General features: G+C 43.1%; 1 protein-coding gene across 2 annotated transcripts in view; it reads left to right on the top strand.

Annotated features, from left to right (window-relative positions):
* The window catches only part of ephb1 (EPH receptor B1), a 168,537-nt gene that overhangs the window by 51,383 nt on the left and 101,602 nt on the right, over positions 1 to 15,552 (top strand). For both annotated transcript variants that reach the window (XM_030074415.1, XM_030074414.1), the window contains exon 2: positions 3,609 to 3,673. In XM_030074415.1, the coding sequence (XP_029930275.1) occupies positions 3,609 to 3,673 (65 nt within the window). The remainder of the gene's footprint in view (positions 1 to 3,608; positions 3,674 to 15,552) is intronic.

The raw sequence follows: 15,552 nt of genomic DNA, 5'->3' as shown, positions 1-15,552 counted from the left end.
ATCATTTTCCCACAGACTGAACTGCTAGTGAACCTGCTGGGTCTAATTTATTGGTGCTTGCAGGTGGAGCTGACATAGCAGAATACGAATGCAGGGGAGAACACTCCGGGCTATCCTCCAAACATGAGGGACTACAGTTAGCTGGTGTCTGTCCTCATCTTCTGAAGGACTTGCTAGAGAAAGTCAGTGGAGCGCAAATTGGGGCGTGGTCGTGATCTAATTGTTACCTGATTCAGGCGAACCAACGAGAAAAAAGGAGACTATTTGTTTTTAATAGTGGGGTTTGTGTTTTGAGATGAGGAGTACTCCTAGCGTGAAACTGCCGGGGCCCACAGACACTGCTGAAAGTTGAACAGAGGGAAATTACGGTGTTGTAACTGCCACAAATGGTTGGAAGCAAATTAAGTTGAGTGCGTGTTTGTTTATCCTAGAAAATTAATATTTGCATGTGTTTGGGGAAATGTCTGTGGAGCAAAGATTTGATCATACCCAAAAACCTCAAGCCAGGAATTTAGGGGGTTTTAAAATCTATGTCAAGGAGTATTGAAGCTGATATGGCGGCTTGTGGTGGCCCAGCCCCTCACAGAGGCTCTTTATGTTATTATTTTTTTTTTCTTTAATTTGTCACCCTTCTCTATGCTGGAACTATCAATATTCCCAGCACATCAATGATTAGTTCCTTAGTTTTTGTATTAATGAACTTTATGCAGCTCACATGTGGCGAAACATAAATGCTTTTTGATTCATTTTGTATGAGAGTTTTCTCACTCTCTGTCCTTTTTTTTTTTTTTTCCTTTTGTTTTTTAATTAAAATTGAGGGTATCTCATTTTGGAATTAAACTCCTGAAATCCACTTATGATTAAATGGATGAACGGTCCACATAACAGCTCATTTTAAAAATAAAGAAAAAAAAAAATCACAAGGGACATTTTCCAAATCCCCAGTGTAAGTGGACAGGTGTGAGAGCTGTGGCTTGACGGCTGTCTGAGCTCCACCCCACTGCTAATAACCACTTAGCATTTTCCATTTACTCATCTGCTGCTCTGGTATTCCGCTAATGGTTGACATTAGATCATGTGACACGGCTCATCCACCTGTCCCATGGGCCTTTGACCTTTTTTCTCCCACTTTTGTCGCTTTATACCTCCCGCCCTCCCTTCTTTTCCTTAAAAAGGAAATGGGAAATAGCCTATCCTGCGCCTATGCGATTTGACTAAAGCTTCTGTGATTTCCCTCGGGAGCGGGTTGGCAGTCCCTATGACGCGGGCTGGCGCTTAGGGCTGTTTCATACTCCTGTCTCCCCAGCTGACAGCGGTTATACAGGCAGGCAGGCTATAGCTGGCTGGCTGTGGAAACTAGACGAAGCAAGGCTGATCTTAGGGAAATTGAAATACTCTGATGGAAGCCGGGTGTGAACAAGGCTGTCACTGTAGGCGAACACGGAAAATTGCTCGGAGCTGGCGGGTGAATGTGCATGTGCGACTTTTTATGTGTGCATGTATGTCTGTGCATGTGTGTTTGTGTATAGGCTTGAGTGAGCGTGTGTGTGTGTGTCTCCGTCTATGTGTGTATTTGAATTACCTGGGCTAATTGCTTCCGTGTCTGAGGACGGTGTCTCTTAGGAAGTGGAGATTGAGAATGAAAGGCCTCTTTCCTTACTACCGGTGGCCTGTCACTCATCCTTAGTGTACTTGTTTTTTCACCAACACCACTTGAACAGCAGATGACGGGCCTTGAGTGCTGCCATCATTTAGAATTATTTCTAAATCACTGCAAGTTCAGTGAGATTCCAAGTAATGCAACAGCTGCGGGTGTGCGTTTCCTGTGGAGGAGTAGGTAAGGGGAGGGCGACGAGGGTTGGAACCTCTACTTGAGGGAGAACAGCATCTGCTGGTTTTGTCTTTGCATTTAATCAGAGCGCGATTTCTCCCTTATCAACAACATGTGTGGGTTTTGCTAGCCAACCGTTGGCTGTGATAGTGGATGGTGTCCAAGCCAAGGACACAACAACCACAGTGCTTCAGAAGACTCACATACCCCATGCTTATCTAGTGAAGCTCATCACTCAGACACACCATTTACGCGTCTCTTTTCCCAGCTTTTTTATCTTCTTGGGCACAACAAACACAACCGAGGGCATGTTGTGGCAAGGGACATCAAAGAAAGTGAAGTATGCCCTGGTTCACACTCAGTAAGATGGAGGGTTGGGGCCAGAGAATAAACTGTCTGTTACAGGGGAAATTATGAATCTATCATTACCCCACTGAGGAGGCCAGCATGTCACATCGCTCATCATTCTATAAATCTTTGTGTGAGAATGATGAGAGAGAGAGAGAGAGAGAGAGAGAGAGAGAGAGAGAGAGAGAGAGAAAGAGAGAGAGAGAGGCCAGTAGTTCATGGGAGTGGCTGCGCTTCTTTTTTCACCAGGGGCTAGATCAGATTTCTCCCAACAAAACAGATATTAATCAAAACAGGCCTGACAAACTCCTTGGCTGAGCTGCCAAGCCCATTTGTCTGTGGTTTGTCTCACAGCGTTAAAAGAGATAGACAGACAGACAGACAGACAGACAGACAGATAGACAGAGGGTAAGAATTTGGGAACAGATAGAGAGAAAGAGAGAGAGAGAGAGGTGTCATCTTTGCATTCTCTGTTCCTCCCTCGATATGAGACCAGACATGACACCTCGTGAATTACAGCAAGGTCCAAAGACAAATAGATGATGGACAGATAGAAGAGCTAACTGCATTTTCTAAATCCAACTCTCTCACTTTGATTTTGCTTTTACCTGCGGCACTTTTCTTTCCAAAGCTATAACTTTCCTTTTTGGTGTCATTTTCACTTGTTTGTAAAAGCAGTATGCCGAGGTACACCTTGAAATTTTGTCAGATGCTGAGAAAATCACAGAAAAATACAAGACATTAAAGTAGCCTCATTAAATACGAGCTTCGTGCACATATTCACACCCTTCAGCCTTGGAATTTTATGTCTTTTCCTATGTCTATTTAAAAAAAAAAAAAAAAAAAAAAAAAAAAAAAAGTATTGGGGGCCACACTGCCATGATGGCAATCTGGGAATGACCAGTCACCACTCAGAGTAAACAAACTGGAATGGGCACGGCTTGACTAGCCGAGACTTTAGAGAGCTCCCACCATACTTGTGAGGCAGCCTTTTTTGTGGGTAAACAAAGTGACAAAGCTCAGCACTCACACACACACACCCACATACACACACATGCTTTCATGCATGCACACACACGCACACACAGAACAATACAAAGCTCAGCATTCACCAGCAGCACAGAGGCTCTCAAACATTCCTTCCAGCAAAGTGCCAAGGCTTTGTTCCCATGTCTCTTGTCTTAAGAGAAGTCTAGCAGAGATGGATGAAAAGCTGTGAAGGATTCATCTCCTTTCTGTTCATTCATGATAGTGTCAAGTGCCCATTGGAGAGAAACACTGGCCCTTGAATGTGGTTCAGCTCTGTGGAATGATACTCCAAATAGCTTTTTTTTCTGAAGCTAACCACTCTCTCTCTCTCTTTCTCTCTCTCTCTCTCCCTCTCCCTCTTGTCTCTCTCTCTCTCCCTTCCTTTTTTCTGTCTCTTCAGAGACCGTGATGGACACGCGGGTGGCCACAGCTGAACTGGGCTGGACAGCATATCCTAACTCCGGGGTGAGTCAGTCAGCGCCAACAAATCCTGAGCATGGAGTGTTAAAAAAGAAAGTACTAAATTACAGCAAATGTAGTGAAACTCTCATGATGCTTCAGAACTTCACACTTCATCTCCTGAGTTCTCTCTGTCTTGAGGGGTAGATTGGGTTGTAGGTGGGTAATTTACCATTACCTGAGTTGTACAGACAGATTTAAAGACAGACAGACCGACATGCAGGTAGACAGGACAAGTGCACAGGCTCAGTAGTGGCCCATGTAGCTCCTATTATGGTTATTATTTTCTCTTGGTCCGTGTTCATAATGACTTAATGACATAATGGGTCCATGTTAGCCCCAGAACAGAGTACCTAAGCCCCTGTAAATGGATGCTAGGGGCATACCATAGACATAATGATACTGTAATGATACATTTATGCAGGGAAGTGGAGGTATTAGGTTGAAACGGGGGAGGAGGAGCAGAGCGGATGGAAATGCTTGGGGCTTTTTTCAGATTTTAAGGGAACTATTTTAGACTTTCAGGTAGTTTCATGAACATGAAAGGAGTGGGAGAAAGTGCCAAGTCATCAGAATGGGAACAGGGTTCTCCTTTGTTTTTTTAAGGTAAGAATCGTAATGTCAGAAGTATATTGTACTATTACACTAATGGACCTAAAGTGAACTTAATTCCAAGGCCTTGCTCTCCATGCCGCAATTCGATGAAAAGCTCAACAGCCCATCCCTGATGGCATGAATCATGTATCAAGCTACCCGGGGCAGACAGTGGCTGTTCCTTGCATGTTCTGGGTCTTTGGGTCTCTATGAGGCATTTTACACACAAGTAAAAGGGGCTTTTTAATGCTCTGTGGAACACAGCTACAGCTCTAGGCTGACACTCTCTCAAATGGTTAAATGATGTTTTTTGTCTTCCTGAAGGAGTTCCAACTAAGAATAACCTGGAATACAGTTCCCTAGAGTGTGTGTGTGTGTGTGTGTGTGTGTGTGTGTGTGTGTGTGTGTGTGTGTGTGTGTGGGTGGGTGGGTTTTTGCATCATCTTCCTAACATGACCATGCTTGGTATTATCATGCATTGTAATTTTGTGTATGATGACAGTGTGCTAAGGCATTATGTGCTTGTTCTGAAGTAACAGCAAGGTATATGATGTAATAAAATTTGCACCCTCAGGGAGACTGTAGTATTCCAAAGGCAAATAGGAACATATAAAAGAAATCACAGCAGTGCTGCAGTTCCATATCTTTTTTCCCCTTGTTGCATTTATTTATATATTTATTTACAATACAATATTTTAAGACACTTCGTTTTTAAGAATGTTTTATATTTTAGAGAGACATGTACCATGGCATTTATTATTTGTTATTTTTTTCTGGGTCTTTTTAATTGTGAGATCAAATTAAAAGTTCCACATGGTGGAGGATAAAGATTAATATGGGATAGCTAGGAATGACTGTAGCCACTTATATGCTATGGCAAGAATGTTATTTTTTTTACTGGATAGTCTAAACGTTAGGAAAAAAAAAAAAAAAAAAAAACAGAACAAAAAATTAAAGTCTACATTTTTACTGATCAGTTTAGTAGCCAAAGTAAAAGTCAAACAAGTTTTGTTCCTTGTTCTCCACCAGTAATTTATTTTAACACCTTTTTACGTTTCTCTCTGTTTGTTGATTTTTTTCTCAGTTCTTCTGAGCTGTTTTGATATTGTTAGCACTGGTTTTCAAAGTGGGGACCAGGTACCCCCCAGGGGTGCTTGAGGGGCTTCTAGGTGGCCCTCAGCAAAGTGAGAAAATTTCATTTCACTGTAATTTACTCTAACATTTTCACCAGAAACTGTCACAGTTTAATGAATGAATGAATGAACAAATTTATAAATAAATAAATAAATAATTTCATATTATGTTTTATGCAGTGAAGCCAAAGACAAAACTTCCACCAAATTCATCCCTGTGCATCCAGTATGAGGAGAGCTGTTGTCTAAATCGTTTAAATAACTATTAAACCCCAAAAGGTGGTGTGCTCCTAAATAAATAATGATCTGTTTTGAGCCTTTTAATCTGTTTGTTAGTTTCAATTATGTCTTTGAAACAGTTTAGTATTTGCCATAAAACCAAAATATCTTTTCATATCACTATCCTTTGAGAAAAAAAAAAAAAAAAAAAAAAAAAAAAACAGAACATGAAAAAGTTTGAAAATCCATGCATCATAGAACTGTACTCAAGCCCTGGTTTCATAGCTTGTATTTGCGTCATTTAAATAACAGCAAGTTACACTGCTTAAACATGATTGTGACTTGGGATGAACAGTGAGCCATGATCTGTGAATGTCACAGTAGATTTGTATTCACCTTAGTTGAATATAACGAAGTATAAACTGTATCTGTGGGGATGCACATCAGTTGCCTCAAAGCTATTTAACTATGGAGGAGCAGCAGCTCGTCGGTTGTCAGTTTGCCTCAGAGCAAAAACCGCTTGAACTCACCACCCTGATACTTTGGATACATCACACACTCTTCTGCAGAGCTCCTCCACTATGTACACTGAATCTGGAGAGCCATGATGTCTTCATTCGGGAGGAGGCATGCCGGTGTCAGGCTGCATTTGCCATTGCTCATGTGAAAGGCTGAACACCCAGAATCGGTTTAGCCAAGTCACGATCAGCAGGGTTTCATTATGCTTAGGCGACAGACCAACCATTACTTTCTTTTTTTTCATGGTTCAGCCTCATCATGCACTCCAGAGCTATTACATCTTATTCTCCATGAAGGGAAGGTATGCGGTGAGACCCACTGACTAGAACCTTCTACAGTGCTATTTCCATCTAGGACTGTTCAGTTCAAGCCTCCAGGCACACAGAGCCTCTTGTCTGTGTTGAGCGTCGGTTTTTAAGCTGCTCCTGTTGTAAGGGTTCAGGGAGGGAGGAATCTGCTGCAGGGAGAATACACTCTTACTCACTGGTAAAACTTACCGCGCCGCTCAGCTGTCTTGACCTTGCTGTAAGACGTGGTGTAAATGTGTACTTGCACGCACGTGTGTGTGTGTGTGTGTGTGTGTGTGTGTGTGTGTGTGTGTGTGGTTTTATTCAGGGGTGCTGTGTGCAGATCGGCTCAAGGCGATGTTACGTCTGAGCACGAAGGCAAGGTCTCTTGTGCACTGATCGAAACACATTCACTCCCATGCTCTCTCTCTCTCTCTCTCTCTCTCTCTCTCTCTCTCTCTCTTTCTATTTTTTACACACACACACACACACACTAACACGCTAAATTCAGCAGGTTTTCTATGGATTTCTGGTGGGTGAGAGTTAAGGTTATGATGATATCAAATTTGGTCAATGTTTCAGGATGTATAACACTGATCTCTCTCTCTCTCTCTCTCTCTCTCTCTCTCTCTCTTTCTGTTTTTTACACACACACAAACACACACTAACATGCTAAATTCAGCAGGTTTTCTATGGATTTCTGGTGGGTGAGAGTTAAGGTTATGATGATATCAAATTTGGTCAATGTTTCAGGATGTATAACACTGATTTCTCTCTCTCTCTCTCTCTCTCTCTCTCTCTCTCTCTCTCGCTCACTCTTTTTTTTTTTTTTTTTTAACAACCACAGAGTTGATTTGGGAACCCACTATTCAACCAAATGCACTACTCACTACAATATATCTCATCTAATGAGCATATCATGCACAGTAAGTTATAGGTGAAAGCAAATACATTCCATTATATAACCATCAATGTAGGCTACAGGGTGGTGTGCGACGTCATAGGATGTGCATTGAGTTTTGATATAGATTATATACTTCCTTGCACACAGCGATTTTATTTTACGATGCATGATGGTATCACGTTGTGCTGCACTGGGTATTGCAGTCAATGGCTTACTGCCCTTCTTGCTGCACTGCTTGACCCCAGTAACTCAGGCTCTCTCAAATGCTTGTGTTACGTGCACATACACACACCGAAAGAGAGAGATGGTGCACGCATTAGTGTATCGTCCCCTGTGTTATCCTATACATCTCATTAATTCTCTTTAGTAACTTCTCCTTCAAGAGTTTATAAGGAGTTTTGCGAGCGTGTGTGTGTGTGTGTGTGTGACCTGAAGGGTTAATTTTGAAGGATTGCAGAGGCAGCGTCATTAGTTCCAGTGGTATAAACACAAGGACATATCAGAGTTGCCCATGTGGATATGTAATGGAGTGACAGTATGCGCTTGCACACTCACACTCATTTGTTTGCATCTGCCAGGAGGAGGGAGAGCTCACAAGGCAAACAGATGTGATTCAGCCATGTATGGAAGGCAATATTCAGTCATAATGCACACTTACTTGCATTATTGTGCTGTTTTCCTTTTATTTTTTTTATTATTATTTCAGTTGGATCTCTCTCTCTCTCTCTCTCTCTCTCTCTCTCTCTCTCATGCACCTTCTCTGTTCTTCTCATCTCCATCCTTATAAGTCAGTCCACTTTCTGCCTCTCTCTCTCTCTCTCTCCCTCTCTGTCTTTCTCTCCACACACACACACACACACACTTTCTCTTATTCTCTCTGTCTTCCTGTCATGCACACACTTACTGTATGATAAATAAAATATGCAGTCCCAGAAAGCCAAGTGCCCCTAGACCTTGCCATGCAGCAAAGTGACAGAGCAGGCATGAAAGACAACTGCACAGGCACAGGCACATACACACGTGCTGAATCCAATATGAGGAGAGAAGGATAAGGACGAAAAAGCTGAGGGGTGGTGTATGCCTATAACCAGTACTTTGAAGGAAGGGGGCATTTTTAAAAAAAAAACAAGGTGAGAATAAAGTCGAATGAGGAGGAATGCGGTAAATGTGTTCAATTATAGCAAATGAAGAGCAGGTGAAAGAAGAGAAAGCAATGCAGAGGAACAAAGGGGACACAAAATGCACAAAAAATCATTTTGGAGTTGAGCAGATGGGAAAGGGTGAGTGAGAATGGAGGGAGAACGGAAGGGGGAGAGGGCGCAAGAGATGAGGGAAAACGAGAGGGGAGTAAGAGACGTGGTGCTGGAGTTTGGGGGAAGGATTAGGACAAACGAGAGCGACAGAGGCGAAAGAGGTCGATGGTGTGTGACACGGGGCACCAGGAGTGTGTGTGTGTGTGTGTGTGTGTGTGTGTGTGTGGGGGGGGGGGTGGGGGGGTGGGGGTGTAGCTCTGCCTTACTCAGCTGTGGCTGTGCGTGTGAACAAGTGCCCCGGGTTAAGTCATGTGACTCTGGGAGGTCACAGACAGAGCTGGGCTTAAGGGGCGAGAGACTGAGTCGGGATCGGCGGGGTGGGAGGAGGGGGTCACGGGGTCAGCGGGGCGGTGGTCGGTTCCTTAAGAGAGAGAGAGAGAGGGGCTTTCAAGCATGGAGAAAAGAGGGTGGGTTGTCTCAGCTGAAAAGGGGCCTAGGGACCGGAGGGATAAGGCGTTGGTCGGGCAGTGAGAGAGGGAGAATAAACGTTGAGGGGGGCGATTTAGGAGAAATCCTTGTGTCCTGTGGTTGTCGCAGGATGGAGAACGGCTCGATCCCCCCCGGCATGTGCGTTTGTTTGTGTCTGCACTCTTCTCGCCTCTCGCATGTGGGCCCGTGTGTGCTCAAGCATAAAGCGCCCGTGTTTGCATGTGCATATTGGTGCCTGTTTGTGAGTGTGTGTGAGTGTATGGAGGCTATAAGATGATGGGGGACTCTGCCAGGCGCGCTGATGGTTCCGAAGGGGGCCGGTGGGCTTCGACAAGACAGGTGTCAGCGTACAGTCAGCGATTCCTAAAGAGCACAGATTGATCCGCAACGGCCACCTCGCCATCTGCTGACCAGACTCCATACAACTCAATTATTCATACTCTGACAGACAGATAGGCAGGGGCTCAGCCGGCATTAGGGAACACAGGTGGGAAAAGTGATGTGAGGAAAGTGAGTGAGAGAGAGAAGGCTTAGGGAAAAAAAAAGAAAGAGAGGCTGTTTGAATATGAGGGTCGGAGAGAGAGGGAGGGAAAGAGAAACGGAGAGAAACAAGGGAGGCAGGACAGAGAGAGCGAGAGAAAGAGAGTGAACTCTGACCCTCGAGCCGGAGCTGAAATGGAATGAAAGGAGAAAAACGACAGTGAGTCATGCGAGCTGCGCTTCAGCGGCCAGGTGAGAACGGAGCCTTTATGATGCACACACACACACACACACGCACACACACACACGAACGCAGACGTATTCGCAAATGGATGCTGCATGCATGCGTGCACACATTTATATGAACGTCCATGCACACAAACACATGCTCACACAGTTGACACACGTAAGTCCCTATAAACTTTTGAAGATTGAGTTGCCATTGCAAGGAAAATGAACGTGCATGCACGCTCTTGCGCGCACATACACGCGTAGACACAGCAGACAAGGCCCGAGCCAGTGGGAGACCTGTTTCATTTTGCCTCCATGGTTATTGAGTGTGATTCATACGTGGAGCCAGACAGCTATATTCGCTCGGAGCACAGACATCGACATTTCTGCCCAGCATGAGGACGCGATGGTAGGACAGCGAATCACTTGTATCACGACACATCGGCAGGGTACTGTGTGTGTGTGTGTGTGTGTGTGTGTGTTTGTGCGCGCTGTTAGCCTGTCTCTTTAAATCTGTCTCCGGCACCTCACTCCTGCATAATATGAGTATATGGGTGTGTCACAAAGAGAATATTGTTACAACCTAAATGCAACTAATATGACATTGTGCACCACATTTTCTTGCTTTTTCTTCATTTATTACCTTTCTGCAATTTTCTGTTTTTTTTTACCCTGTTGAAATGAAATAACATGGCTACCTCAATTATTGATTTCCTTCTTGTGGACTTCCCCCTCTGTATTTCACTTTTGTAAAATTTCTCTCGGATTAAGAATCAAGGACAATTTTTTTTCAGTCAAGCAATAAATAAAAGAATAGAGCGATGGAACTAGGGCAAAAAGGAAAGGAAAAATGGATCTATCCGCCTTAATTTGGCATGAATTTGGAGGAGTGCGAAGGAGTGGCTTGAGGCTGAGTCTATTTTGTGTGTGTCAGTGTGTGTGTGTGGGTGTGTGTGTCCCATAGTACCTGCAGTACCTGCTACTTCAGCAGTCCTACTGAACTGGCAGAAAAAGCAGTAAATCCTCCTATTCTTCACCTCCGTCTTTTCACCCAAACTGACTGTTCCCGCGATTCTACTTTTCTTTTCTTCAGCTTGTCTGTCTATCACCTCAGAGCTCTGTCTCCCCTCTTGCTCTATCATCACTTATCTCTATCCTTCTTTGCCCTCTCTCTCTCTCTCTCTCTCTCTCTCTCTCTCTCTCTGTCTGTCTCTCTGTCTCTCTCTCTCTCCCTCTCTCTCTCTCTGTCTGTCTCTCTCTATATCACTCTGTCTGTCTGTCTGGTGTTTTGTGAAAGGGTCCTTCAGGTGTCAAGCTATGTAGGGTGTTTATTTTATTTTACACACACAAACACACACTCACACACACACAAACACACAAATGCACGCACACGCTTACACACACGCTTACACACATGCATACACACATGCATACACACATGTGCACATCCACATAATACACAGTGATGGGCAGGGGCCTTTTGCACCCGAGAGCCTTAATACCCTGCCAGTCTCCTCTCCCCTGCTGACATCCTCTTTGTGGTTTGTCCCTAAACGGCCTAGCCTGGGGCCATAAGGGGCCAGGGACCCTGCAGGGTGACAGCTTTCTCTCTCCCTCCTCCACTCTCTTTATTGCCCTCACCCTTTCTCTCACTTTCCTACCCCCCCCCCCCCGTTATCACATCCCATCCCTGTTCATTATTTTTATACCTCATACCACCCTAAATTATTTAAACTCCCGCTCTTTACTTTCTCTGTGCTGCCCCAGTGGATTTCTCTTTCTTGCCCTTCTTCCACTGCTCTCTCTCAATTCTCATTTTCCTCTCTTTGCGCGCCCCGCAGTACACCAGCCCACATCTCCACATACAGTATGTATATATATCTGTTACAGCGAATCATTTAATCTTCCCCCTTATCGTCCTCCACAGTGGACCGATGAGGTGGCAGAGGCTACGCAGTACAGGAGCGGTTTCAAAACAATACAGCTTTAGCCTTTTTCACTGGGTGACTGGAGGTAATGTTGCCACTGGAAATTGAAAGCCCTGCTGAGGCAGAGTTAGGTGCGTGAGCTCTCTGAAGGTACATGAGTGGGTGTTGTAAGGTACAACACGAGGTAAAAGTCTCAAGAAAAAGGCTTAATTTTTTCTGCATAATCACACTACCATTTTTGCCCTTTAAATGACGACTGCTTAAATAAAAGAGTTCAATCTTGCACATAACTTCAAAAATATTTAATCACCAGTTTTAGTCATTCCATAAATCCACAAATAACTCCACAAATAATAGTGTATAACTATCTATCGTGATTTGTTCAAAATTACTAGCAAGTCAGCCATATTGAAGCACCTTGTTATTTTTTATTTATTTATTTATTTATTTATTTATTTGGTAGACTGTACACAGCATTTGAAAAGATGCCTGTTGATGTCATACCGTCAGATGCAAAATGTGCACTACAGTAATTATATTCCACAAATCATTGTGACAAAAAAATCATTATTAATTAGCATGATCACAGCATAATTTCATTTATAATCACGCAGCGTTAATTGCAGCCGTCATTTTTGTAAGTTGTCACATTTTTCAGATGGTGAATGTTTTTCAGATAGTTGATCACCGCAGCTCATCAGGTCATTTCATTGCAGTGTATTTAAAACACTAAATTATGTATCTGCAACTCATTTGTTTCCCCTTATAGAGCTAGAAGCATCTTGTAAAGATTGCATGCCTGGCTCTATGATTTTATATTTGTATCATAATTTTTGTTTTAGAATTTATGACTTTCATATTCTAGCTCTTAAACAGGCAAGTAATCAACAATTGTTGGATGCAGGGCGTGTGCTCAGCTTTTGTGTTGAGTTTAGATTTTACATATTGTAACTCCCAGGATATGTTGGCGTATTATGGTACAAATCTCTCTCTGGCAGATGCTGTTCAAACTGCTGCTTCTTCCAACTCCACATGAGTTTGATATAGTTGTTGGTATTACAAAGGATATGAATTCAGTTAGTAATCACAAGTACCTACTTTTACAGCCATGGGAGATAGCCTATACAGCCTTTCCTCTTCAGTGGACATCAGAGGCTGCATTCACCAGCTCCTATCCTGCAGGGTTGTGTTTACTTGCAGCTCACTATAAATACAGCACCAGCCTGGCAGATCTGCCAATGCTTCAAAGCATCCAGCATATAATTGAAAATGCGAGTGTTAATATTATTACAAAAGCAGGATGGAGAAGTGGGAGAGTGAGGTGCCTGGGTGGATTGTTCTCTTGAACGGCGCAGCATGATGCCACATTATGTGCATCACTTTCAGGATCTAAGAAAACGCTATTTCAAAGGCATCTGGGAACATATAATAAGACCAAATTGCAAGTGTTATGTCAACACGGCATTTCCTGAATGATATAAACACACATGCAATTATAGTTTAATGGAAATCACCGGTAAACAATCAAATGACGTTCTCTGTCCAGCACAAAATTGTTTGTACTGGATAACTAGCAGCATCAATATAAACTGTCAATGGAGCACCTAACCCCAAATCACAACACATGTATTGATTGGGACATGGGTGTGGCCAAGGACTGGACTTAAGTACTCAGCCAGATAGATGAACAGGCCGAAGGTGTTCTTTTTGAGCTCAATCAAACTGTGTGACTGTAATTATAGAGTGGCTGGGATCTGGCGGGACTGGGAGTGTTTCAGACATCACCATTTCCTCCCCATCCATCACATTCAGCCAGGCGGAACTAGGCCTCAGACGCCTTGCAAAATAATCATTCCCATACAACTGGCCTGACAGCAGCCCCCATTCAATAACACAGCTGATCAGAAATGATAATAGCAATCATGCCTCTGCATATTTTAGAGTTTGAAAGCTGTTAGTGTGTGTGTTAGGTGGGAGATGAGGCGTAGCTTTCAGAATATTTGCATTTGCAAGAGACTAAGAGCACGCGTCTCAAACGTTGTAACTGAGCGTGAGTAAATGTTACTGCATTTATCATTGTTACTATAGCAAACCAGCTGTTGCGCTGCATGACACGTTCACCGTATCGATGTTAGGGAACACACCTAAAGGTTGAAATGCAAATGTCCTCATTAAGTCAGTGGGATTCAAAAAGCCTTTGGAAAGAATAACCTATCAGGCGCATGATTATGGTCGACAGTGAGCTTTGAAAAATGAGAAGAGCATCTTTCAGCAAGGGCATAAAGAGTTCAGTCCCTATCTCAGCTTCTCACATTCGGCTATAATCCACTGTCCTTCTGAGACCTTGGCCTTTAGAAATCTGACAACGGGAATTTCACCTGCATATGCGCCATTTCTGTTTTTTTTTTTTCTTTTTTTTCTTTTTCAAAAGTGAGCTCTTTAAATGCAGATTTAGTCCTGCATAATCATTAAAAAATGGAATCTACAAACGCATATTTTCCCTGTCTCAATACAATGTTCTGTTGTCATGAATAACAAATAGGCTCATTATTGAAATGGCCATCCTAAGCCTGTAGTATGAAAAGCAATCTCCTGCTTGCCTCCACCCACATGTTTTAGTCCTGCAATGATAGATGAACAGACAGCCCTTTGGTAGAGAGAAGTGCTCTCAAATGTGCCAGCCATTCCTCTTGGGGTTACACATGTAAACACACCACCCTAACTAAATATGTTGGTTGAAACACTACATAAACAGAGCCTCGTCCCAGAATCCTCTTGGGAATAGATGAAAATGAAGCACCCTCTCTTAGCTACCCTAGCGAGGAGAGGGTGCTCCTATCTATTCCTTAGGGGGGCAAAATCAAACTACCGCACCTTACATGAAAAGTGCGCAAATACGAAGCAGTGAACACAACTGCATCAGCAAAATCTACTGGAGGACAAGCGTACCGGGAAGACACAGGCAGCAGAACAGTTCTGTTTGGACATGGCCGCTTACTAACTGCTAATTCATCTGTTGCCCTGGGTCCTGATGTAAAAACCTATCGTCAGACTGAGTAATGGGGGATTTCAGTGCCGTTCAAGAAGCGGCTACCAGACGCTCATCTACTATTACCGATGGCATTTTGTAGACCTTTCTAGGCTGAGGAGCTTTAAATGCGGAAATGCTCAGAGCTGTTCATCATCCGTCTCTATTCACTGTCTGTGTAGCTGTATTAACTGGTGCTGATGGATTTGAAAAGCATCTTGTGAGTGTGACTCCACTGAGGATCACACAGCAGACTGGAGGTTAAAGATCAACCCACTACATGCCTCTCTATTCATCTCCTTTAGTGAGTGTGTGTGTGTGTGTGTGTGTGTGTGTGTGTGTGTGTGTGTGTGTGACTTACCAGACTGAGGTTGAATGATGGGCTAAAAGCTTGTGTGAATTAGGGTTGATACTGGAAAAAAAAAAAAAAAAAAAAAAATGACGTTGCAATATCTCCTTTTCCCCTGCAGTATATATTGCAATATGAAAAATATCCAGGATTTTTTTTTCCAGAAATAGTGTGTTATGCATGTACAGACATACAGTTAGCAATTTTCATCATTTGCATACTTTAAAAGTCTGTCCTATCCTAAGAAAATAAAATTCTCTTTCACATATCTGACTCTGACACCGGCATGTACAGGTTGAGAGATAACAGGTGTTGTTTTCGAAAAACAATATATGTTTCTTGATAAACTTCACAAATGGACTTATGTGTCACAATTGTGTTGTTTACCATTTCTAACAATGTTCAAATGTATGCTTAATCTGCGATAAGTAGAGGTAGAAGTAAAGATAAGTAGGCGTGGCTGACAATGGT

This window comes from Myripristis murdjan, chromosome 17 (assembly GCF_902150065.1).
Source record: "Myripristis murdjan chromosome 17, fMyrMur1.1, whole genome shotgun sequence".
NCBI lineage: Eukaryota > Metazoa > Chordata > Actinopteri > Holocentriformes > Holocentridae > Myripristis > Myripristis murdjan.
Note: the sequence above shows the minus strand (reverse complement) of the source record. Positions and strands in the feature narration are given on the sequence as shown.